At 33.6% G+C, this 26,175-nt stretch overlaps 2 protein-coding genes across 2 annotated transcripts; both read left to right on the top strand.

Annotated features, from left to right (window-relative positions):
- Window positions 1-270: 270 nt before the first annotated feature.
- LOC133191049 (uncharacterized) lies at window positions 271-4,600 on the top strand. Its single transcript, XM_061326723.1, has 3 exons — window positions 271-1,009; window positions 1,091-1,219; window positions 4,156-4,600. Exons 1-3 carry the CDS (start codon window positions 271-273, stop codon window positions 4,545-4,547), a joined length of 1,260 nt encoding a protein of 419 aa, XP_061182707.1. The 3' UTR covers window positions 4,548-4,600.
- Window positions 4,601-16,625: 12,025 nt separating this feature from the next.
- LOC133191048 (uncharacterized) lies at window positions 16,626-22,299 on the top strand. Its single transcript, XM_061326721.1, has 3 exons — window positions 16,626-17,364; window positions 17,461-17,589; window positions 21,722-22,299. The coding sequence occupies exons 1-3, from the start codon at window positions 16,626-16,628 to the stop codon at window positions 22,111-22,113; spliced, it is 1,260 nt and encodes a 419-aa protein (XP_061182705.1). The 3' UTR covers window positions 22,114-22,299.
- Window positions 22,300-26,175: the final 3,876 nt, after the last annotated feature.

A 26,175-nucleotide genomic window follows, 5' to 3' on the forward strand; every position in this document is an offset into this window, starting at 1 on the left:
AAAGATTTAATTAAACAACAAAACTTATAATTTTGACCCATATTTTTTGTTTGAGTAATACAATTATTTTATTATTAATTTTTGAAATCAAGTAGGGACCAACACTGATTAAATAAAAGGAAATAATCACCTCACTCGAAAGTACTTCAAGATTTCTTTCAGGTTTAAGTTTACAGCTGAAGAACATAAGTATTTTTTCTTTAGATACTCTAATGATTCGTATATAAAGGCTTTAACTTGTCTTTTACGCATGATACTGTGAGTGTAGGCATGTTGTCTTACGTTGCCCTTTCTTTGTTGTGTATTACAGTTACGGCCGGGTTGTCTGCTCTTACTGATGACGGAATTCAGAACGTCACCAGTCTGCTGGGAGAGGAAGCGGGCGGAAAACCAAACACAGATGTCTTCAGACAGCTGCTAAACCAGGAAACCTTGATCAGAATGGCGCTGGTGAAAAACGTCCACGCCCTGATGAAGGACATGGTAGAAATTAAACAAACGATGGTTGTTAACGACGGAAGACTCCGGAACGCTGAGAAAGAAATCTTAGTTCTCAAACAAGAGGTACAGACACTGAAGACTGAAAACCAACATATAAAGGAGCAGGCTACTAAATTTCAACAGGGATTTACCGACTTTGATAAAAAGTTTGAAGAAACTGGGGAAAAATTCACTCAAGTCGCAAATAGTCGCGTTGAATATGAGAGGGAATTGGACTCAAAAAGACGGGAATATGAGAATAACACTTCCGGTATACTGGACGATATAAAAACAGAAGTTCGTTATTTGTCAGTGACTCTGTTAGATCTAAATAAACACACTCTAGAGTTGGATAAATCTATTCCAAATTTCATCGACGATAAAATAACTCTTTTCTCTGGAAAGCTGAACATTTCACTTGAAAATTTAAGCGAAGATATAGCAGCATCTTCTTTTCACAATGAGCAGTTGTCAAAAAATATGTCTACCTTGAAAAAAAGTCACAACAGTCTTATGAGAATGATCTCAGGTATGAACTCATTCAATTTTCAGTACAAGGAGTCAAACGATTGCTTTCTTCCATTTTACGTTTTACCTTTTTTATTTCCAGACGACCTTAATAAGACAATTCATGGTTTGAAAGAGGACGTTGAACAATCCCAGAATAACCAGCAACAATTGTCGTCTGCTGTGGCGACCTTGGAAATTTTCAAACTGAACATGTCCTTGAACAGCTGTGGTAAGTCCATGTATAGGTAATTTCTGTGAAAAATAAAAATGCACCGTTTATGCCCGTTTATACCCATATACACTTCTTACCGTTTTACATTTCATCTGTACAGGGTATTGCTTATTTATCACTTTACTACTCAACCTCTCTCACGTAGACATCTGGCTTATAATTTATTAATATTGCTACATATCTTTTCTTTATTTTCCCGTCCACTTCTTTATTTGTTTCTTTTCAGCGCCGTATAAGTCTACGTATTGTAGGTGGAATAACAACGAACACAACGAAGCCTAACCTTAGTGTACCCCGCTAATGATAAAACTGGATTAAATTATGTCTGTCATTCTCTCTGTATGTAACACCTTTAGCTTCCGGATGATATCTCTAAGATTCCTTTAGTATTTGCAATAAAATTGTTTATCATTCGCATGACTAAAAAAATGAACCTTGATGACTTTGAGAAGGTCAAAAGGCCCAAAAGTCAGGGTCACAAATTCATGTATTGCATTTAATGTTAATGGTTTCCAGGTGATAGCTTTACTTATTGAAATTTTGCATAGAATATCAATCTGTAACTTTTTATGCCTTAAAAGGCCTCTATTGATTTTCTGGCAATAATGTCAAAGGTCAAAGACAGAAATATATATATCTTATAGAATAGTTACCATATGATAACAAGTTCTCTTTGAAGTTTAAACTGAAACTCGAGGATGATGACTCTTTCTAAGTTAAGAAAGACCCCTATTTATTAAGTAGCTAAAAGGTAAAAGGACAAGCCTTGATCTGGATCATTTCTTTTCTCACCTTTGATATTTTTTAGGTCTTTCACCTTGTTATTCTGTCCTTAACTAAGGCAAATAATTTCAATAAAATATCTTTCTCTTATATAAACTATATCAATGAGTACTTTTGCTTTTTGGAGGTACCTGTAATATACATTTGCTTTTTTAAAAAAGTTTTTAGAAATGCAATGTGCTAAAAGGGGGTTCAGATCCCCTTTCATTCATATTTCATAATTTTTCCTCTGCTGAGAGGGGGAGATGGATCCTAAAAATGTGGGGTACAAATTCGCAAAGATGGAGATTTCTATGATGAGTGTATGAATTTTTTTTTTCAGTTTTTTTTTTTTATTTCCAATATTAGAGAGGTTACGGACACCAACATGTACGTGTAGGTGGGGAAATATGTGCATTACGTCACCAATTTTGCTAATGATGAAATTCTACACGTATCTACGTACGTGTAGATCGCCGATTACCCGTTAGAGCAAACTTGTAGCGTATATATTCTTATTTGCTGTTTATTTCAATCAAAGTTTGTGCTTTTCTAAAACCCGAAGATTTAGTACAACTACTGATACAAGGAACTTCGTGTTTTTATGGTAAAAAATAGGGATGTCAAAATATTTATTTTCCTTAGTCGATTATTCGATTGCATTATTCGAACGATAGTCGAATATATTCGGAACATTTCCTGAAAATAAAAATGTATTTGAAACTTCACTGGTACATGATTTATTTATAATTCAGAAACCTTTTTACTTAAATCTATTTAAAAAGTAACATCAAAATTTATTAACGCGTGGATAGCATGATTATTTGAATTTCAAAACCTAATTTTCCAAAGTGTATGATTTATAATTCATAAATCGGTTTGTACATGCAGTCAGTTTTTATTTAAGTAAGCAAAGAAAAAAAATGCCAGGAGATATTTTTTTTTAAAGATTATTATGAAATAAATTGGGGGAGGGGTGGGGTGGGGTGGGGGGGTAATCTCACACTATCCACATGTCAAGTGCCTGTGGAATTGTTAAACAGTTATATACTGCTTATTCGATTATTGTTTGCTCTGGCTATCAAAATGTCCTTATACAGTTTAAAATGTAAGCGAATTGTTTTGATAATTATCGAAGTGTCTAAACATGTCACAGTTATGGTTCTTCCTTGCGCTTGAGCAATCTTAAAATAACAAAAAATAATTGGTACATGGTATAAGATCAAGTCCAATTTATAATTTTACAAACAAAGCCTAGTAAATTGGTGGGTAATTAATAACAAAAACAACACAGGCAGTTACTGATAAATAATCCCGCAGTACGCGGCAGTAGTGAAGCACTTATAATTACTACAGTAATGTAACAGTCGATAAGATAATTCCCCTCAACAAAAAACGGTTGATTTTCCATGTACGTTGTACTTTCTATACGTACATGGAAAATCAACCGGTTTTTTTTTTTTTTTTTTTTTTTTTTTTTTTGTTGAGGGAAATTATCTTATCGACTGTCTCTGAGGAAAGACGGTTTCTCAATTTTGTGATGAGAATTCCATCACGTTATCACTCTTTTATTGCATTTATTTAATTATGATAATATTCGAATGTCGTTTCATTATTCGATCGTCGGTCCATTCGACTGACAGTCGAATAGTCGACTATTCGTTGACATCCCTAGTAAAAAATTATTTTTTAAGTGTTAAATACACTAATCTTGAATTTCAAAACTTTATTTTACGAATAAAGGATATAAGTATTCTTTTTTAAATTTATTTTTATAATGTTTGCATATAATCAATTAAATTAGTGATGAACATTATTATAAATACTTTTGTATTTAAAGCATTTACAAGTACACGTACAAGTTATGTTACCTAACGAGAAAAAGGATTTAAACGCGGACTTGTATTTCTAACTTGTACTATACACGTACATGTACACGTTGGTCTGCGAAACCTCTCTATTAAAACAATTATCACGAACGTGTAGATCAAGGGTGTACAGATACACACGTCACTTTATTCATACGTCATTCATAAGTTTTTCTTTTGTTTAGTTAGTCTTCTTAACTCGATGTTTTTTATATATATATTTCTTTATTTACTTTGTGTATAACATTACATATTAATGACAGGGATATAATTTGAAGCTCTGTTTTATGTTACTTAATACAGGTAAGACTGATCACGTGGGGTTTACTGTTGGTATGACGAGTCGGCACACCACCTGGGCTGGAAGTACCTTAGTATTTCCTCATGTTGTCTTCAATAACGGAAATGGATACAACCCCAGCACTGGGATATTTACTTCACCCACGGATGGTACTTACGTCTTCTTTGTAAATGTTAACGTTTATGGTGCTAATTATATTTATTTAGACATTGTTCTTAACGGGAGTTCAAAGGTCAGGACAATGTCGCACAACACTGCACAGTATATGACAGGAACAAATATGGCTGTTCTCCAGCTGGTGAAGGGCGATAGTGTATGGGTTAAACTTCACGATGGGAAAAGCTACTATTCCCATTCTGTACCCATAACAACCTTCTCTGGTTTTCTCTTATAATAACAGCAGCTTGTGAACGGAAAACTTAATAAAATTAATTTGTAATGCGTTTACTTAATTGTCTAAATTTTGATCTTTTAGGGAAAAAAAGCCAAAATAGCAAACGCTAGAGGTATAATTATTGGCAATGCTTGTATAAAGAAAAACTACATAAAGTGATTGTCTTTTTTTTTTTTTTTTTTTTTAAATTGTACTCATTTCTTTTGATACTTTGGATTTATGAATAAATGGTATTACCCTGGCATTGAAAAAAATTGATGAAACATAAATCAAACCATGAATAAAAAGGAAAGTTCAAAAAGAGAAAGCCACTGATAAACATGTAGATCTATGAAAATGGTTAAGGTAACAGTGATCGATCTCAAAAAATATATGAACAATACAGTTCTGTGAAGAGGGTATAAAACGGATCCCTGGAAATTCCAGAGGTGGGATCAGGTGCCAAGGAAGAGTAAGCATCCCCTGTTGAACGGTCACACCCGATTGAGCCCTATGTACTGATAGGAGCATTTCGTTGTCAAAGTTACTCCTTAACAGCAGTTAATATTTTTTAAGTAGAAAGGATAGGGGCTGAGTAGAGCATTTCTTGACCCTGCAATGTAAATATAATTGGATTTTATACACCTTTTTTAAAGCTTCCCTGATTATGTGAACTATCGAGATAACGAACAGTATTTAAGCTCAAAGTCCTTTTGAACAATACAAATTAGGAACAGAGCAAACACGGACCTCTAAGACATCAGATGTGGGATCAGGTGCCATCGAGGAGTAAATATCCCCTGTAGACCGGTCACATGTCACAGACCGCCTTGTGCTCCTTGTCATGATCGGGAGAAAAACAGAAAAATCCGCAGAAAATTCAGTGTGTAAATAATGGCCTAACAATAAGTATGAAAAACGCCAGTCAGCATTTGGCTTCATGATAGATTATATTTGATGACAAGGTCATTGTACTGACCATAGAACTTGCGAAATGATGACTTTAAACGAAACTGTTGATATTCTTGTTTCATCAAATTGTTTGTCAATAGCTTGTCTCGATTTAGAAATTATTCGTACGTAGAGCATGCTCTTGCGTATCGAATCAACTGAGAGGCATAAACCCTATACAAGGGTACACTGCTACATAAGTAAGGGAAGTTGACGATTGAAAAGTTGAAGTCATCACGTTTATCATAAAGCTTTGTTTTTAGGTTACCATTAACGTCTTTTTAACATATTTATATATTTAAACTCCCCATACTCAGAGTCTGATACCGGATACCGTAGTATAGAGGCTATATCTTTAGCTATATAGAGCTATAGCTTTGAAAACCCTTTATTCAAAACTAAAGAAAAAAATAAGATCTCATTTTGTTGGATGTACTGTAACATTTCCTTAAGATCAACAGATTTAAATTAGAGGATAAAGCATATGATTTTAACCGACATGATTCAAATATAATTTGTATGAGTGAATTGTTATATATAAAATCTTTGTGATCAGAGACAAAAAAAACCCCATCAGATAAACGTACTTAAGGGACTTTCTTTGTAGTTTAAATTGGTAAATGAAGGTCATAAGCACGAATTGAAAGATATTTGCACAAAAGTGTACAAAAATCTATATTGTAATAATTGTTCAAGAACTACTTCAGTCCTTATTTAACGATTTGAATATAAAAGCGAATTGATTTGTATATTAAGGACAATAGCGTCTTTGTAAAAATGTTGCCCAAGATTGTCCTTTGCTTAGTGTGTATCACAGTCACCCGCGGGTTGTCCGCTCTTACTAATGACGACATACAGAACGTCACTAGTCTGCTGGGACATGAATTTGGCGGCAAACCAAACACAGATGTCTTCTAGACTGCTGGGACAGGAATCAGGCGGCAAACCAAACACAGATATCTTCTAGTCTGCTGGGACAGGAATCTGGCGGCAAACCAAACACAGATTCTTCAGACAGCTGCTGAACCAGGAGACCTTGATAAGAATGGCGCTGGTGAAAAATGTCCACCCCTAATGAAGGACATGGTAGAAATGAAACAAACGATGGCTGTCAACGACGGAAGACTCAGTAACACGGAGAAAGAAATCATAGTTCTTAAACAAGGGGTGCAGACACTTAAGGACATAAGCAACCTAGTTTGAAGTTTATAGTCTTTTTCTCTTGAGTTGAAGAGTTCCAATACTTAAGGAACTGTGTGTTACATTTTAATGTCTATATATGCTGTAGTATACTTCTTCTAAAACAAGTTTTGATAAACAAAAAATCTTGAATATATATTTAGTAATGTTTGTATATTTTTCTTTAAATTATACAAGAATTTTCATCAATTGATATCTTTTCAAAAATCCTGGTAATGCATACTGAATTTTTGTCTACTGAACGTCTGATGGCATTATAATCTTAAATTAAGAATATCTTGAAGAATTATCAGTAGGTAATGTACGTTGCGTATGTCCTTAAGACTGAAAACCAACACATAAAGGAGCAGGCAACAAAATTTCAACAGGGATTCTCGGACTTTTATAAAAAGTTTGAAGAAATTGAGAAAAAATTCGCTCAAGGTTCAAATAGCTGCGTTGAATATGAGAGAGTTGGACACAAAAAGGTGGGACTATGAGAAAAATACTTCCGGTATACTGGACGATATAAAAACAGAAGTTCGTTGTTTGTATGTGACTCTGTTAGATCTAAATAAACACACTTTAGAATTGGATAAATCTATCCCAAACCCCATCGACAACAAAATAACACTTTTGTCAGGAAAACTGAATGTTTCACTTGAAAACTTAAGCGAAGATTTAACACTTTTTTTTTTACATTAAGCAGTTGTCAACAAACATGTCTGCTTTGGAAGAATATCACACCAGCATTATAGGAATTATGTCAGGTATAAACATCCAGTTATCAGAACAAAATGTGAAACGATTGCTATCTTCGAATTTTACTTTTTTCGAGACGACTTTAACAAGACAATTCATGTTTTGAAAGCGGACGTTCAACAATCCCAGAATGACCAGCAACAATTGTAAAACAGGTTGTGTGAAATTGCAATGTTATTGATTTTCGCAGAAAACAGGTGTTTTTGAGAACCTTCAGCAAAGAATTAAAATATGAGCACACCCCTCGATCCAAAAATTAAAGTATGTTTTATAATCTTTATTAATAGTTCTTTTACAATATATTTACACATTTTGGATCGGAGGTTGTACTGTATATGAAATATTGAAAAATGGCATCATAATTTGGCTATTTTTGAAGAAATATTCAGGATATGTGCATAATGACGCTATTCATGACGTCATAATGCATTGACTAGAAAGAAAATTACGTCATTTTCAGTAGATTTTCATTCACCCAGTGCTCAAGTATTATTTATTGCCTTGTAGACTAAAACTATACAGTTTTGAACTTTCAGAAATTCACAGGGCCAAAAAAGGCCCTAAGTGGCTCTTGCTCTTTAAAATCATTGTTTGTAAAATGAAATTGGAACATTATGCTCAAATATATTTCTTGTCGTTTTACCCTGTCCTCCGTCTAAATGTTATTTTATTATGTTATTACTCGCATTCTCTTCTGCATACATCTAGTATATATATATATATATATATATATATATATATATATATGTGTGTGTGTGTGTGTGTGTGTGTGTGTGTGTGTGTGTGTTCATATATATATATACTAGATGTTATATTATATATATATTTCACTGAAAACAAGACTTCCTTTGAAAAGGTTTTCTAATGTCATTTTTTGTCAGATTTTGAAGAAATTTATATAGGTTAAAGCAGAATCAACTTGCACTTTTTGACATTCATTGAAATAATGTTTTGTCAACTCATTTGTAAAATGTGGGTATTTCAATCGCAACATAAAAATATTTTATAGAGCTCTACTATATATCTCTTGCAATATATGGGCCGAAAAATTGTACTTTGGATTGTTAAAATCAAATCTCAGGAACAGAAGGTTGGAAAAATATTTTAATATTAACACAAAAAGCTAGAGAAATTTTGAATTCATTAATCTATACCTTTTTAAAATCGATCAAAGGGTTATTTGTAACAATTCTTTAAAAATGTTGGTTTCCAATGAAATATATAGTGAAAAGAAAAAAATGACATACTTTTGGCACCTGAGTGTATATATATATATATATATATATATATATATATATATATATATATATATATATATATATATATATATATATATATATATATATATCATTGCTACATATCCTCCCTTATACAGGTTGTAGAGAATACCCGAAATCAGGTATTATCTGTGAAATTGCATAAAATGCACAATATCGGGTATCGGCTTTGTACCCGCGAAGTCGGGTGTAGGCAGTGTAATAAATTTATGAAGTTTAGACAATGTGATTGCTCATTTTGCTAAATCAAATTTCACCTAGAGATGAATGAAATGCGAAGATATCAGTAGTCGAGAAAGAGTTTCGAAGTTTAAATCAATGCGCACATGGCAAAAAACTCCCGGAAGCTACCGTACGTTTCACGTTCTGCGCCTTTATTTTGTATAATGATAAAATATTTGCCACATCTTCAAGATAATACCTTCACTAAAGAACTCCAAAATATTCAAATTCTGGAATTTATAATAATTCCATATTAATGCAACAAACATGAACGATTTTGTAAGTAATTTCATTTATACGGAAACACGTTTCACACAAAATGAGGTATGTTTTAATGTATTTAGTTAGTTTGAAACAGGAAAGGGGAATATTTTTCCGATATTGTAGTTTAATTTCCTAAAAATATGACTGAGTCATTTAGTACAAAATGTTACATTTCTAAAAACGTTTTTCTAAAAATTTGCTATCTCTGGGTCATCTGTCCACGATTTTAAAAAGTTATTTGTGTGAATTGTAATTCAAAGAAACGATCAAACATTAAAAAAAGAGGAATAAAGCGATAACCCAGAGACCAAAAAAATGCCCCCCCCCCCCAAATCCCATTGTGTAAATGCTGTGCTTCATTTAAATCCAATTTGTTTGTGTAGCGATGATAGCTCAGTAGTATTCGATCGTCGCCAGTCCAGAGCACTGAGGAATCCTCGCATTGACCATTTATTATTTTCTTATACAAACAATCATGTCGTTTATCAGTCTTATTTTATTTACTGCTTTATTAAGGTATGTCACTCGTCAACTTTTTAGAAATGTTCAGTCAGAATCTTTAACTTCAAAACTATTTATTTCAATTAAATTTTTATACATATCTAAATTAAACAAATTATTCGACATTCAATGAGAAAAACTGCTCACAAGTTTATAAAGAAGCAACATTTAAGAGGGACTATTTCTTGTGGTGGAAGGATATTTAAAAGAAAATTCTTCAAATCTACACATTTGTTAAATTTGATATCTTGGAACTTTAGCCCCACATATTTTTACTTGAAGAATATTTTCCGTTATGATATGCTAGGAATAATAAATATAGGCCTCATTTTATATTCTTAGAACAAATTTTACACATTCACTCGACAGACTTTGCCAAGAAAGACATATTAAGGAAGTCAAGATAAATTTTACATTGTTTTTTGAAAATTGCACATTTTGACTAATATCTCAAAAGTTACATCACTGACCCCAACTTTTTCTTTCATTATTTTAAACAACACTATACTTCCAACCGATCAGCACTTAAGTCATAAAAAGTTTGATACAAGAAAATATTTTATTTCCTATTTAGATTTTTTTATACCCCAAATATGATACTTTTTTAGTGCAAAAAGGTCCCACAATGATTTATGCGCATTAATTTGCATGATATGTTCAATAATAAATATTATTCAAACTATCTTATGTAAAATAAGATTATATATATTGCCATACTTATATCTGATAAAAATGATAAAAATTAAAGTGATTTACCAAGGAGTTACAATATAAGTGCAAAAAAGGTCAACTTTAATTGTACCGTAGCTCAGTAAGATGCACACTGACCCCCCCCCCCCCATTTTCTTTGCAATTTTGAGTTATGTTCTATGAGTACTTATTTAAAATATACTTCTCAAAAATCCTTGATATAGCTAATTTCACGAGTGACATACCTTAAAATTCTAAAAAAGATAAAATTTGGTACAGTTGCAACGAGAGAGAGAAAGCAATTCTTCCATCTTCTGAAACTTTAATATCGTATTTGCATTTAACTACACCCTTTTATCTTAGTCTTAATTATTTATGTGAAGTGCTACTATATTGTCGTAACTATTAAAATATGCCGACTTAAATATTACAGTTTGGCAAGGTATTTTAAATTAAATAAACATTTTCCTATGCACGTAACTTTGTAAAGTGTGTTCAGCTGTGGTCAGCCGTAAATCCTGGATATTAAAACTATAAATGTTTCCTACATATGATTCCTGCAGATCGCACGCCAAATATGCGCATCTTCTTAATTTTTAAATAACATAATCTTTAGTTGAGTTGGTTGTCATTTATATTTTATTTGCAGAATAACATTTTGTACACAGTTTTTACATTGTATCATGTAAACCTAGATAGTCTTTACATAAAGATATTTCCAGTCCAATGATAAATAAAGCTGCTATCAAGATCCGTACATACTATTTTATTTTTTTTAAATATTATAATAATATCTTTGAAATCATCTAAATTCCCTAATTATTCACTATGTCTCAACGAAATCATTTGAAATCATTATTTGAAACATTCCTCAGGTGTTTACAGTATTTGGGATGGAAAATTAAAACATGACTAGACCTGCAAATTGGTTTTCGTTATCCCCCCCCCCCCACCACCACCACTACCAAGTGCATATAATTTTAAAAAATGAAAAATAATGACGCTGTCGATCATGTCTCTCTTGCTACCCAATCTGCGATGAATTATTCGGACAAAGCTTTAAATGGAGTTCAATAAAAATAAACCCCCAAGACACTGAGATACATATAATGCTAACTGGCATTATGCGCCATTGCTTCATTTTTCTATTTTTTGTTTTTACAGAAAGTTGCAAGGGGATACCCGATTTCGCAGATTTAACGATAAACGATATTAGGGACTATACACAATTTTACGGATAATACCCGATTTCGAATACTCTCTTCAACCTGTTATATTCCTGTCAACACCTTGGTTTGTTTCTATTCAACGCAGTATAAATCTACCAATTCGTTATGGAACAACAGTGAATCCTAAAACATTTCCATGTAAATCATATACGGTACCACTTTTGATGCACCGGATGCGCATTTAGACAAATAATGTCCCTTAAGTGATGCTCATGCCGAAACGTTGGAAAACATCGTTAAACATAACGATGGGAAAGGCTACTATTCCCATTCTGTACCCATTGCCTTCTTTCCTTCCTCCTTGCACTAACAGCACGTCTGTGAATGAATAATTGAATTAACTCATTATGTTATGTATGTACCTATGCTTTCTTGAATGCAATTTTGACCTTTTTAATATTAAAACTTGTTTTATTTGGAGCAGACGAAATATAATGTATGGTATCAAACGATAGAGATTGAATTAATGCACTGATTGTATAATGTATACATTACATGAAGCTCTGAGTTGATATTAAAAAGATCCTTGAGTTTCTGACCGACAATATCTATTTGGTTTTGGAGATAAGGTTTTCCAACTATCTATTGGAATTTCCATGAATACTACCTGTGCCTAGTTATTAGAAAACTTGTTTTGAGCAGAACTTGATCATCATTTGAACCGCATAAGGTAAGTCTGAAACTGGTGTTTGTTTTAAAGATTCTGGTGGTTGTATGTTTTGAATTGTGGCACACTTTAAACTATCTTCAACAAGCTGCTTAAGGTCAAGATCTTTTAAATGAGTTTAGACTTTCTTCTTGGTGTTAGAATTATTATGACGTCATAATTGATTTAAAATTAATTTTTCCTGTACTTTACGGCTTCAATAGAATTATGTAGAAAATAAAGCACTTTCATGGAATTTAATTTGAAAGTATGTCAAATGTAACCCAGATACCCTTATTCCGTTTAATATCATTTTAAAGTAGAGATCAAGAAGATATGAAAAACCGTTTTCTTAGAGACTGTAGGTAATATTGATACATTTCTTTTGTCTGAGATGGTAAAAACTCCGATATTTATACCAGACTTTCTTCATTTTTCATTGAAAATGGGCAGTTTATAATATGTTTTTTCCGATGAGTTTACCCCAAAATTATGTCCGGATACACCTTATTTTACCAAGCTATATTCGTAAAGGATCATTAAAAGAATGTGTATCTCAAATTTGAGGGCACCTTTCATTCACTAGATCTTGACCTTAACTTGAGAATTCATTCCAGGCCAGTACATCACATCATTGACAAGCTGCTTACATTTACTTAAATATTTTATATTTAACGTGTACGATACTTAGCGGAAATAGATTTCTGAACAAGTTAGCGTAGATTTGATTTAGCGCATTTCTTAATATTTTTATTCATGTGTATATGTGCAAACATTTAGTGTTTTACTTGAATTAGCGGAAGCTAGCGGGTGCTAAAAAGAATACACAGTCAAATGTAATACGTTTACAGTATTATTCCGAAACCTGTGTATAATTTTAATTACTCAATAAGGGTGCGCTCTCTGATGTCTCCTTACCTCTTCCTGCTGACAGATAATCAGTAAAAAGCTTTAATGTCATCCCTATCAAGGCCCGGTTTATAGTTCGGTAAATAAGCCTGAGACAATGCGTTAGCTGCGACCATATCCTTGCTTTTCCGATATTTAAAGTGTCAAGGGTGAAGAAAACGAACAGTGATCAATTTCATACATCCAGTAAACAAAACAAAGGGACCCCTGGAAACACTCGAGGCGGGATCAACTTTTCCACTATCAACTTTTCTTTTTAGCTCACCTGAGGCAAAGGCTCAAGTGAGCTTTTCTGATCAAAATTTGTCCGTTGTCTGTCGTCGTTGTTGTCGTTGGCGTTGTCGTTGTTGTTGTAAACTTTTCACATTTTCATCTTCTTCTCAAGAACCACTGGGCCAAATTCAAACAAACTTGCCACAAAGCATCCTTGGGTAAAGGGGATTCAAGTTTGTTCAAATGAAGGCCCACGCCCTCTTTCAAGGGGAGATAATTAGGAATTAGTGAAAAAATAATGGCATCATTTAAAAATCTTCTTCTCAAGAACCACTGGGCCAGGAAAGATGAAACTTACGTGGAAACATCCTCAGGTAGTGTAGATTCAAATTTGTTCAAATCATGACCCCCGGGGGTAGGGTGGGGCCACAATGGGGGATCTAAGTTTTACATAGAAATATATAGGAAAATATCTTTAAAAATCTTCTTCTTAAGAACAGTAAAGCCAAGATTGGTCATATTTATATGGAAGCATCCTCAGGTAGTGTAGATTCAAGTTTGTTCAAATCATGACCCCCGGGGGTAGGGTGGGGCCACAATGGGGGATCCAAGTTTTACATAGAAATATATAGGAAAAAATCTTTAAAAATCTTCTTCTTAAGAACAGCAAAGCCATGATTGGTCATATTTTTATGGAAGCATCCTCAGGTAGTGTAGATTCAAGTTTATTCAAATCATGACCCCCGGGGGTAGGATGGGGCCACAATGGGGGATCAAAGTTTTACATAGAAATATATAGGAAAATATCTCTAAAAATCTTCTTCTTAAAAACAGTAAAGCCCCACTCATATGGAAAAACGTGTTTTAAAATGAAGAATCGATCATTTTCGCCTTCTTTGGTGTATGTTTGTTATTTTACAGAAGAATAATTTCAAACTTTGTGAGATTATTGCAAATTGTAAAGATTTTACATAAAGTATACGTAAATATTAAAGGAAATATCATAGAAAATGTTGTCATAATTGAGATTTAATTTTTCATTTTCTTAATTGTTAAATTCATGGAAAAAAAGTGTATTCTTTCGTCCAACAATTTTGTGCCTGCTACAACGATGATAATAGTTAAGATTTAAGTCATTTTGATTTTGTTCAAAATTGGCAGGGTCATAATAAGAATGATTTTTATAATAAAGTCAATACAATTTTACAGATATAGAGATTTGTTTATTGCAGATCGCCACAGGATATCCTCTTTGTTGTCTGTCTGTCTGTTACATCTTATCACATATTTGAGGAATCTATCAAAGCTCTATCAAGTCCACAAAGCGCTTTAACGTGAACACTACCTATTCATGTTTCACTTTTTTTTATCAAATGTAGATGAGTTGCCCTGAGACGAAATGAAGCTATAGCAATTTTAAGCAAGCACTTAAATTCTTGTTGTAGTTCCATCCAATGAAAAGTATGAAAAAATATTTTAACAGAATCAAATTGTTTACATGTTGAGTGGTAAATTATAATAAGTAAAACTAGGAATATTTCTAAAACACTTTCTAAATCCCTTACTACAATCTAAAAAAATAATATAACGAATAGTGATCGTTCTCATATATCAGTAAACAAGTCGTAAACATGGGGGAAAAACATGGAACCCTTGAAACACCATAGGAGGGATCAGGTGCCTAGGAGGAGTAAACATCCCCTGTCGAACAATCACACCCGCCCATGTATTGATCAGGTATACGGATTACTGCGTAGCCAAATTTATTTTTAAAAAAAAGCAATGGCCTTACAAATTGCATAAAACATGTCAGACAAAAGGGTTGCATTTAAAAACAAGGTCATGATAACGAACGTAGAATTTGCGAAAAGCTGACTTTATATGGGGTTGTTGAAATCCTTGTAATATCAAATTATTTGTCAGTAGCTTTGCCTCGGTTTTAAAATTGAGCGCATTCAGAAGCATGCTCTTGCGTAAAGAATTATTTAGGAAACATAAACACCATACGCAGGTGGTGTATGAATATCAACGCTACATAAATAAGGGAAGTTTACGGTAGAAAATCTGGAGCCATTCCATTTATCATAGAGTTTAGTTATTAGTTGGTCATTATTGCCTATGGTCAGTAAAAAATCCGAATATGAAACCAGTCAAGTCTGATCATGGCTAATTCTTGTACTACATGTAAGTTAACATATAGTTCTCCTTTTTGACAGTGCTAACAAAAATTTGAAACGAAAAGGAAAAAGCAAGAATAAAAATATACATTTATTACATATACTTATCTGAAAAGTATTCTTAAGCAAGTTTTTTGACTTCTTAAGGTTATTTCCTTGACAAGCAGAGCAGAGTGTTTAAGTCAATGTCAGTACTGAAATATTACTAATAGTCATAGTCATGAAATATGGAGATAACATACAGTATTCAAGTTCAAAGTCCATTTAACACGTACCTCCAAAAACATCAGAGATGGGATCAGGTGCCATGGATAGGTGAGCATCCCCTGCCGACCGGTCACGCCCGCGGGTTACATTGTATCGCGGTATTTTTAAAAAAAGGATACATAACACATGTCCTCATTGTAAAAGGACTGTCTGTCTGTCTGATGATAAAAAAATATGGAACACACGTGGAGAAAAAAGAATTCATATAAAGAGTAATCTTTCTGACTTCCAATCCCGTTCTAAATTTTTTTAGACCATAGAATGTGTAAAGTAAATACCTTAGTGAATTTCATATTTTGAAAGCCTTAAGTTCTTATCATTGTTTAGTTTTCATTTTGATTCACCTGCTGAAAAAAAAAAAATTGCACTTCATAATAGTCCCAAGCTTCCAAGTATTCCAATACCGAGATACAACGAGATTCCACAAAGAAAAATTTTTTATGCATTTTGCCAGGATTTTGCTGGCACAGATGTACCGACATACTTCTCTAAGTGCAAAGATTTTATTTAACAAATAGAACTTACAATTTCGTCCGAAATACTTCATAACATAATTTGTTTTAGTAATAAATTTTGTCTAATCATTGTAACAAAGGACAACATAACAACCATCAGTGCGGTGTACTCAGGAACTTAAAGATTTCCTCGAGGAAAAGTTTGTAAATGAAGGGCGTAACTTAATAAAAGAAAAGGGAAGTGTACAAAATACAATTTTAGAAAGTATTTTCTCCTCCAAATACTCCAGGCACCTTATAACAATTTGTATATAAAAGAATTGACGTGTTTCTACACATCATAGCCTTTATATAAGTATGTTGCATTACATCGTCCCCTGTGTCCTGTGTATCTCGGTTACGAACGGGTTGTCTGCTCTAACAGATGACGAAATACAGAATGTCACCAGTCTGCTGGGACAGGAATCAGGCGGCAAACCAAACACAGATCTCTTCAGACAGCTACTGAACCAGGAGACCTTGATCAGAATGGCGCTGGTGAAAAACGTCCACACCCTGATGAAGGATATGGTGGAAATGAAACAAAGTATGGCTACCAACGACAGAAGACTTCAAGAGGCTGAGAAAGAAATCTTAGTTCTCAAACAAGAGGTGCAGACAATAGAGTCTGAAAATCAACAAATAAAGGAGCAGGCTACAAAATTCCAACAGGGATTTACCGACTTTGATAAAAAGCTCGAAAAAATTGAGGAAAAATTCACTCAAGTCGCAAATAGCTGCGTTGAATATGAGAGGATATTGGACACAAAAAGGCGGGACTATGAGAAAAACACTTCCGGTATACTGGACGATATAAAAACAGAAGTTCGCTATTTGTCATTGACTTTGTTAGATCTAAATAAACACACTCTAGAGTTGGATAAATCTATTCCAAATCTCATCGACAACAAGATGACACTTTACTCTGGAAAACTGAATGCTTCACTTGAAATGTTGAGCGAAGACATTGCGGCATCTTCCATTAACAGTGAGCAGTTGTCAACAAACGTGTCTACTTTGGAAAAGTATCACACAACCATTATGAGAATGATGTCAGGTACAGTATATAATCCTTTAATAAAACCATTCAATTTTCAGAACAGGGTGTGAAACGATTGCTTTCTTCAATTTTACTTTTCAACTTTATTTCCAGACGAGCTTAACAAGACAATTTATGGTTTGAAAGCGGAAGTAGAACATTCCCAGAATGAACAGCAAAAACTGTCGTCTGCTGTGGCATCCTTGGAAATTTTCAAACTGAACATGTCTTTAAACAGCTGTGGTAAGTCGTATATGTATAGATAACCTCCCTTTTTTTTTTTAGCTTGTTACACATTTCTTACTGTTTTACCATCACGTCTGTCTTGGTCAGTGCCGGATTCGGGGAGGGGGAACCACGGCTAAAATTTACCTCACGTTGCAAAATTGTGATTGACTACCCGGATTTTTTTTTACACAAAGGTATGGAATATACGCCAACAACTAGCAGGAAATCCCTTTCCGCTTGAATGCACACACTACACAGGTAATCAACAGGGTGGTAGGGATATCATGAGTTTCATGATGGATAATGACTGTTAGGCCTTTATTTTAATACTAAATTTGACAACAGAATATTCCGTCTACTTGGTTTATACAAAGGGCTCACGGCAGGAATGACCGGTCAACACGGGGTGCTTACTCCTCCAAGGCACCTGATCCCACCTCTGGAATTTCCGTGGGTACGTGTTTTATGCGCTATTTGCAGATTTTGTATTTTTTCAAAGATCTATTACTGGTCGTTATTTCAACGTTTTAATTTATGTAAGTGATGGCCCAAGGTCTTGTTTTGGCATAACTGTACTGTGATATTCTGTATTAATTATACTTTATTGACCTATGTAAATAAACGTTGTTTTTAATTGATACTTCTATTCAAGGTAATACAATATTTTAACAATCGAATGGGCTTTACTCTTCGGACAGTTAATCCTTCCCTCCAATTGTGACGTGTACGAAATTGATTTAGTCTAAAGTTAAAAAACATTTCTTGTATAAATTTATAGAAATTACAATTTAATTAACCTTTTAAAGCAAAAGAGTTGCATATATCATATAAAAATACAGTTGACTAATTTGAAAATTTTGTTTCAATGTGTTTCATGAAAAAAGTTACCATTTTGTGTAATGATTTGTAGTTAAACATGATGTCTAATTAAATTCCTGGCAAAAAAGAAAAAATAACGATTCAGTCTAAATGCTGGAAAATAACCATATTGAGTTTTAAAAAATGCGGGAGAGTCCCCCAATCCCCATAGAATTGGGTACCCCCTCACATACCCTCTCCTTTGAGAATCAACCCTCTCCCTTACATTGACCTCTAGATCTGCCACTGTAGGTTAATGCTATTTCACCATTTTATTATTCAACTTTTATCCTTTATGCACCTGGCATATACGAGGGATGTTAAAAAAATAATGACACTTGGCTGTTTTCACCCACATTTTGATCCTTTTATTCGTCCCTGCCCTTCAAAGTAATCAAACGTGGCCTGGATACACTTTTTTAGATGATTAATCCACTTCTGAAAACATTTTTCACACTCCTCAACGCTAGCTCCGTGATCGGGAGGTCATGTGTTCGAATCACGGCCGCGACTGACCTAAGTCGATAAAAATATAGGTAGCAACTGTTCCTTCGCCAAACGCTCGACACTTTGAAGTGAAAGTTGCGGGTCCTTCGGATGAGACCTTAGAAACCGAGGCCCCATGTCACGGTAGGCGTTGGCACAATAAAGAACCCTCACTGCTCAATGGCCCTAAGTGCCGAGTAAAGATCTAAATTTGAAGCCCTTCACAGGTATATGGTGACGTCTCTATATGAGTGAAAAATTCTCGAATGGGACGTAAAACAACATACAATTAATCAATCAATCAATCATACTACTCAAAAGGGACACCCATCACATACTGATAAATTGCAGACCCAAGGGCATTTCGTGATTGTATCTTTTTTCAGGTAGGTGGAATTTAAGTTTTGGGAACAGAAAGAAGTCGCACAGGGCTAAATCTGGAGAAAACTGGGGATGTTATTGGACAGTAACCTTTTTTTCCTCCTCCAAATACTCGGTCACAATGCGTGCTTTGTGTGCAGGCGCATTGTCGTGCAAAAGTCGGTGATACTTCATTACCTAGCAGCAATAATGTAGCCCTCTCCGATTTTTTTTGTGGGGGAGTGGGGCTACAACTCCATGGGATCTCCGCAATGGTGCAAGTGCGGGAGTGATTCACTACCGCACAGATTTCGACTTAAATTATCAGTAATTAGGTGACTATTTTATTATAATTACTTAACTGAACTCATTAAATGTAGTTATGCAAGACATTAATTGATCCAAAAATATACAGAACCATCCATATAGCGGCTATTTTTCGCGTATGTCATCATCTTAACTTGAATTTATCCGGCATGTTTACTGACCTTGATCGAATTTATTTTGGGACAGCCAATGAGAATTCGGGATCTAGGAAGCGCATCTATTTAGGAATTTCCTTATTTAAGGCATAAATATCACTGTTTATAATAAAAATATCACACGGAATGCTTTAGATTATCGATGTTTAGTAATAGCATACAACAGTGAACACAATCATTAATCAACAGCGACATTTACTTTTACCAAGTTATTCTAAATTTTAAGCCCAAGTCTCAGTACATCACGCGAGAACTGTCATGGCTGCTGAGGAAAACGACTGGTAAACACGCAGATATATTTTACATGGTTTTCGCGTATAAAGGCCCGGGCTTTGTTGTTGACACTGAATAAAAATTCCATCTAATTAGAAGTAATTTGAATGCAAAAACAATTTATTTTGCCTGTAATCGCCGGTATTTAAAAAAATATTTTAGCACATTACAGATATGTCATAGAATGGTAGCCCTCTCCTGAAAATAGATTAAATCAAAGTACTTAAAGTACTGCTACGAGTTGATGGTACTGAATGTATCATGTCTAGATGAATTGTGGTCTCTAATCCAACTTTGGGTCATGTGAGATGCAAACTCATAAGATGTGATTTGTGATGCTGTGTATAATGATAAAAACTATCACTTTACAATATCTTCTTTTTTGTTTGTTTGTTTTTGTTTTTGTTTTTTGTTGTTTTTTTTTTTTGTTTGTTTGGTTTTTTTTTTTTGTTTTTTGAAAAATCAAGTTTTATCTATTCATTTGCACCTTTTAAATCATGCCTCTTTAACACGTATGCTTTTTAAGAAATCTACTTCTATAGTAATTAATTACATATCAATCTTTTTGATAAAAGAAACAAATGAAACTAGTAAATGTTTAAATTCTAGTCAGATGACAATTTATCTTGAATTCAAAGTAATTTGTTTAGCAAAAAAAAAAAGAAAGAAAGAAAAAAAAAAAGAAAAAAAAAGAAAAAAAAACATTAAAGAGTAAAATCAATGAAATGTTTACAGAGCTGAATATTTGTATCATCATTAAGACTACCGCGAACAGTTTTTGAAGACTCGATATCTTTTTAAAGAATTTTTGTATATGAAAGTGACAAGAAATTTCAAAAGGGGAGATAATGGCACAACTGTTGTAAAATAAACATTACAGAAATAAATAGGCTTCTAAATACACCCCCCCCCACACTAAAAAAAACAGCTTTTTACACACATATCTCAAAATAAAAGTATTACAAGTAGGAAATTATTATATACAAATTTAATTTTTTTCATTAATATGCACATTAAATATATTTTCACTGCTTTCTTAAATTGAGACGTTTTCATACCAATAATTTGAAAACTCTATGCACATCAATGTGTTTCAATTCTGATTAAGGGATTCTTGAAATTCATCTCTTTTACTTTCATCTATATGAATATTACATACATTGTATATCAATTCTCTTGATTTAGTCACTATTTAAATTCAAATCCTTGACTTTCAAAATTTATGTGCACATTTGATATTTTAATTCTCTTGATTTAGCAACTCTTGAAATCCAACTCCTTGTCTCTTGATTTAGCGACTATTGAAATTTAACTACTTGACTTTAATTGATATGCACATTTAGTATTTCATTTTCCTCGATTTAGCCTTTCTTGAAATTCAACTACTTGATTTTCATTGTCTGGAGACTTTAAATTCATCAAAATGGCATGTTATATTGACTGTTTACATGATCTAACTACAGTATTTTTATTAAAACAATTAAACTCTTGAATTAATTTGACTTTTCGCATAGAAAATTCTTACGATTAATATTTAGCGGTTGCTCATTGGATGAAAAAGTAGGCATTATTTGATTTTTTTTCATATATATATTTTTCTATTCATTTCAAACAAGGACTTTGTTCTAATGCATGATTTGAAATTGCACATTTTATACTTGTTAGATATGTCTTTTTTATTTTAATAGGTAAGACATCCCACGTTGGCTTTACAGCTGGTATGACGAGTTCCGACTCCACCTGGTCTGGGAGTACCTTAGTATTCCCTCATGTTGTCTATAATAATGGAAATGGATACAACCCCAGCACCGGGGTATTTACCTCACCCACGGCCGGTACATACGTCTTTTATGTCAATGTTAACGGCTATAGTAATAATTATATTTACCTAGACATTGTTCTTAACGGGAGTTCAAAAGTCAGGACAATGTCGCACAACACTGCATCGTTTATGACGGGAACAAATATGGCTGTCCTCCAACTGGTCAAGGGCGATAGCGTGTGGATTAAACGTGCTAATGGTAAAAGCTACTATTCTGAATCTGTACCAATAACTACCTTCTCTGCTTTTCTCTTGTAACAACAGCAGGCCTCTGATCACCTAATTCTGTCATGTGTATCCCCGTACAATCAGGAAATTTCCATTAAGAAAACTTGCGTTCGAGTAAGGAAGGAGTAATAAAAAAACATGGACTGGATAACAAAATAAAACGCTAGAAATGAAAAAATGACATAGCTTGTGTGTTACTTTTTAAAATTATTTGTAACCATTCCTTTGCTTGCTTTATTTTCAGGGACAAATGTCATTGCTCTAGCAACTTTGTTATATTGCATCTTTGAAAGTGTTTTAAAAGAATAAAACTAATTCTTTCAAATTATAAATATTGTATACAGATCAAACAATAACACCAAATGAGTTCCTTATAATTAGATATTTGCAATTAGAAAATTCAGTTAGAATGGAATAATTTCCTTTCGTAGAGTTCCATGAACCGATACATTGACAAAGTTGTTGTTCGTGCATATATGTTAATGGCGGGTAAAAATGACACATGAAAGAACGAGATGGGGATGCGTACTCCTCCACGTGATCACATCTCTGATGTTTCTAGAAATCCATGTTGCCGTGTTCTTAATGTATAATGTTTTATTGGGCTTTTGAGCTTGATTATCTTCATATTTCATTTTCATAAAAACTATTTTGAATTCATCAATCTTTTTGAGTTTATCGTAAATCTTGATATGTTTCAGTGCTGGTAACTGGTAACTCATAAATATCTTATGAAGCAAGGTAGAATATCTCTCTTCTTGTAGTGGCTAGATGGTTTAATTAAGAAGTATGGTGAGCGAGTAGTAGAGACAAAGGAGACGAAGTTTCAGAAGCTTCAGACTCAGGGGCACCTTGCCCAGAATGGCTCTAGTAAAAATCCTCTCAACATAATTAAAATAGAAAAAGAAAAAATGGATAATAAAAGAAGACAGAATTTAGCATTTGGCATAAGACTACTACATTACATCTACATCAGAAAGCACACAGAGATAGAAAACCAACGAAAAAACCGGAACAAAACATGGTATAATAAGAATAGCATTGCTCAACTTCAACAACTCATTCTAAAAGATGGACTGAAAATGATGGATTTTTTGCATTAATTAATTTAAAAATATTTTGAATCGTCATCAGTCGTCTAATAAAATATATAGAGATAATGAACAGAATTCAATCTCAAAAATCCATTCAAACAATACAAATCAGGGGCAGCGCAAACACGGACGTCTAAAACATCAGAGGTGGGATCAGGTGCCATGGAGGAGTGAGCATCCCCTGCTGACCAGTCACAACCGTCGTGTGCTTCTTGTCATGATCGGGAAATAACTGGAAAATCTGTCGACAATTCAGTGTGTAAAAAATGGTCTAACAACTAGTATGAAAAACATCAGTCAGCACTTGACTTAATGATGGATTGTACTTGCTTGACAAAGTCATTGTATCGACCATAGAACATACGAAATGATGACATTAAACCAGACTATTGATATTCTTGTTTCATCAACTTGTTTGTCAATAACGTACCTCATTAAAAAAATTGTTCATACGTAGAGCATACTCTTGCGTATCGAATCAATTGAGAGATATAAACCCAAATGCAGGTGATAAGGGTATATTGCTGCATACATAAGGGAAGTTGACGATTGAAAAGTTAAAGTCATCACGTTTGTCATAAAACTTTGTTGTTACTTTACCAATTTTGCGGTCCTTGTTTGCTCTGCTCCAAATATGTATCGTTTCATTGGACTTTCGAGATTGAATACTGTTCGTTATCTTCATATTTCATTTTGACCACCGAACATGTATCTCTGCTGGTGGACAGTCTGTCCCCGAGGATACTTGTCTTCCGGTACTTATTCATTCATGAGTAGCACAAAGTATAACGAAAAGATACTGGCAGACGCGTCGCCTAAACGTCATAAAAATCCTTACAAACAAGGATACTTAGCGGGTTTCAGTAAATGTTCTACCAAGCCTCTTTCTTTACTTCTCACTAAAATATTTACTGAAGTCGAAAAAATTCAGGAGTACTGTACAACAGTGTATTATAGAAGGTAGGTGTAAATCAGATGTGGATACCTAAAAACTCCAAAGAACTTTTGGAAAGTTTGAAATCATAAAATTTTACTAAAATCAATAGCATCAAAACGTACGACTTCTCAACACTTTATACAACCATTTTCCTCGATAAATTGAAGTCCAGGCTTTTTGACATCATAAACAGCTGCTTTTTCAATGAAAATGGAACTCGTAAATATACTTATCTTGTCATTGGTCATTTGCAAAATTATTCTGTTAAAAAGCACACTGATTCTACACACAAGTACTCAGAAATTGATATTAAAAAGATGCTTGAGTTTCTGATTGACAATATCTATGTAGTTTTTGGAGATCAGGTCTTCCAACAATCTGTTGGAATTCCCATGGGTGCCAATTGCGCCTCCTTATTAGCAGACCTATTTTTGTATTCATATGAAGCAGAATTTATTCAAAAACTTCTACATGAGAAGAAGAAAACACTTGCTGTGGCCTTCAACTCGACATTTCGATATATCGACGACGTATTATTAATTAACAATAGTTACTTTCATTCATATGTTGACTCGATATATAACAGTGAGTTTGAAATAAAAGATACCATAGAGTCTGACACATCTGTTTCATATTTAGATAAATTTACTAGAAAAAAAAATGCTAATGGTAACCTAACAACAAATCCTTATGATAAACGTGATTACTTCAACTTTTCAAACATCAACTTTGCTTACATATGTAGCAATATACTCTTATCACCTGTATATGGGGGTTTATGTCTCTCAGTTGATTCTCTACGTACAAACAATTTCTAAAACGAGGCAAGCTATTGACAAACAAGTTGATGAAACAAGGATATCAACAGTCTCGTTTAGAGTCATCATTTCGCAAATTTTACGGTCGATACAATGACCTTGTCAGCATATAGAACCTATCATTGAGTCAAATGTTGGCTGGCGTTTTTCATACTAATTGTTAGGCCATTATTTATACACTGAACTGTCTACCAATTTTTCCGGTTTTTTCCCGTTCATGACAAGGAGCACACGGAGGGTGTGACCGGTCAACAGGGGATGCTCACTCCTCCATGGCACTTGATCCCACCTCTAAATTTGAGGTCCGTGTTTGCTCTGCTCCAAATTTATATCGTTTCATTGCACTTTCGAGACTGAATACTGTTCGTTATCTTCATATTTGATCAACGTCTTTTTCTAGTAAAATTACCAAATATGAAACAGATGTATCAGACTCTGTGGTATCTCTTATTTCAAGCAGATAATGCGTTGTCGACATATATAAATGTCGAGTTGAAGGCCATAGCAAGTGTTTTCTTCTTCTCATATATAAGATTTTGAATAAATTCTGTTTCATATGAATACAAAAACAGGTCTGCCGAATAACCTAAAAGACTATGTTAGCTTTGTCAGCAATGTAGCTGAAGAGAGAGATAGATGTGGGTTAGTGGATTCATATTGATGTTTCCATTATTCCATGATTTTGCCCAGTTTATGATTTGCATAGTTTTCTTGATTTATGAAATTGATCACTGTACTTTGTCCTTTTCAGTCAATCAGAAAATATCAACATATATTAAATTACTACTACATTGTATAATGATAATTTCTATAAAGATACATAATCCTTTAAATTTCTTTCGAAGAGATAATAGGTTTCCTACAGCAGAAATCACAGAAGACTTCAAAAAATTCGGAGGGAATTTTTTCTTTTTCGTTGACTATTTCAGTACGAAATGTTATGCCTGTGTACCCGTGAAGTACAGATAAAAGCTGTCATTTGTTGCACCAAACTTTACTGTGTCCCTTTCAAAGTTTTATGTGCTATAAATGAAAAGGCTAAAAAAGTCCATATTTGGATTCTTCAACACCAGACTACAGGCTGAATTCTGTGATAATGAATGTTGCCAATCATAGGCTTTTTAAGCCGCCCCGATTTATGAAAAAACTATAAGTCTCAAGAAATCTGTGTCTTAAACTAAAAGCGCAAATAAATATTCTTAATCACAAAGAGATCCAGTCTTGATTTCCATATTTTTTTAAG

This window comes from Saccostrea echinata, unplaced genomic scaffold, assembly GCF_033153115.1.
Source record: "Saccostrea echinata isolate AGI-Se365-2 ecotype Australia unplaced genomic scaffold, CSIRO_AGI_Sech_v1 ptg000023l, whole genome shotgun sequence".
Lineage (NCBI taxonomy): Eukaryota > Metazoa > Mollusca > Bivalvia > Ostreida > Ostreidae > Saccostrea > Saccostrea echinata.

Coding starts and splice junctions, on each gene's coding strand:
- LOC133191049 (XM_061326723.1), top strand. CDS start 271: ATGTTGTCTTACGTTGCCCTTTCTTTGTTGTGTATTACAGTTACGGCC. Junction 1,010..1,090: donor TCTTATGAGAATGATCTCAG/GTATGAACTCAT, acceptor TTTTATTTCCAG/ACGACCTTAATAAGACAATT. Junction 1,220..4,155: donor CATGTCCTTGAACAGCTGTG/GTAAGTCCATGT, acceptor TACTTAATACAG/GTAAGACTGATCACGTGGGG.
- LOC133191048 (XM_061326721.1), top strand. CDS start 16,626: ATGTTGCATTACATCGTCCCCTGTGTCCTGTGTATCTCGGTTACGAAC. Junction 17,365..17,460: donor CATTATGAGAATGATGTCAG/GTACAGTATATA, acceptor CTTTATTTCCAG/ACGAGCTTAACAAGACAATT. Junction 17,590..21,721: donor CATGTCTTTAAACAGCTGTG/GTAAGTCGTATA, acceptor TTATTTTAATAG/GTAAGACATCCCACGTTGGC.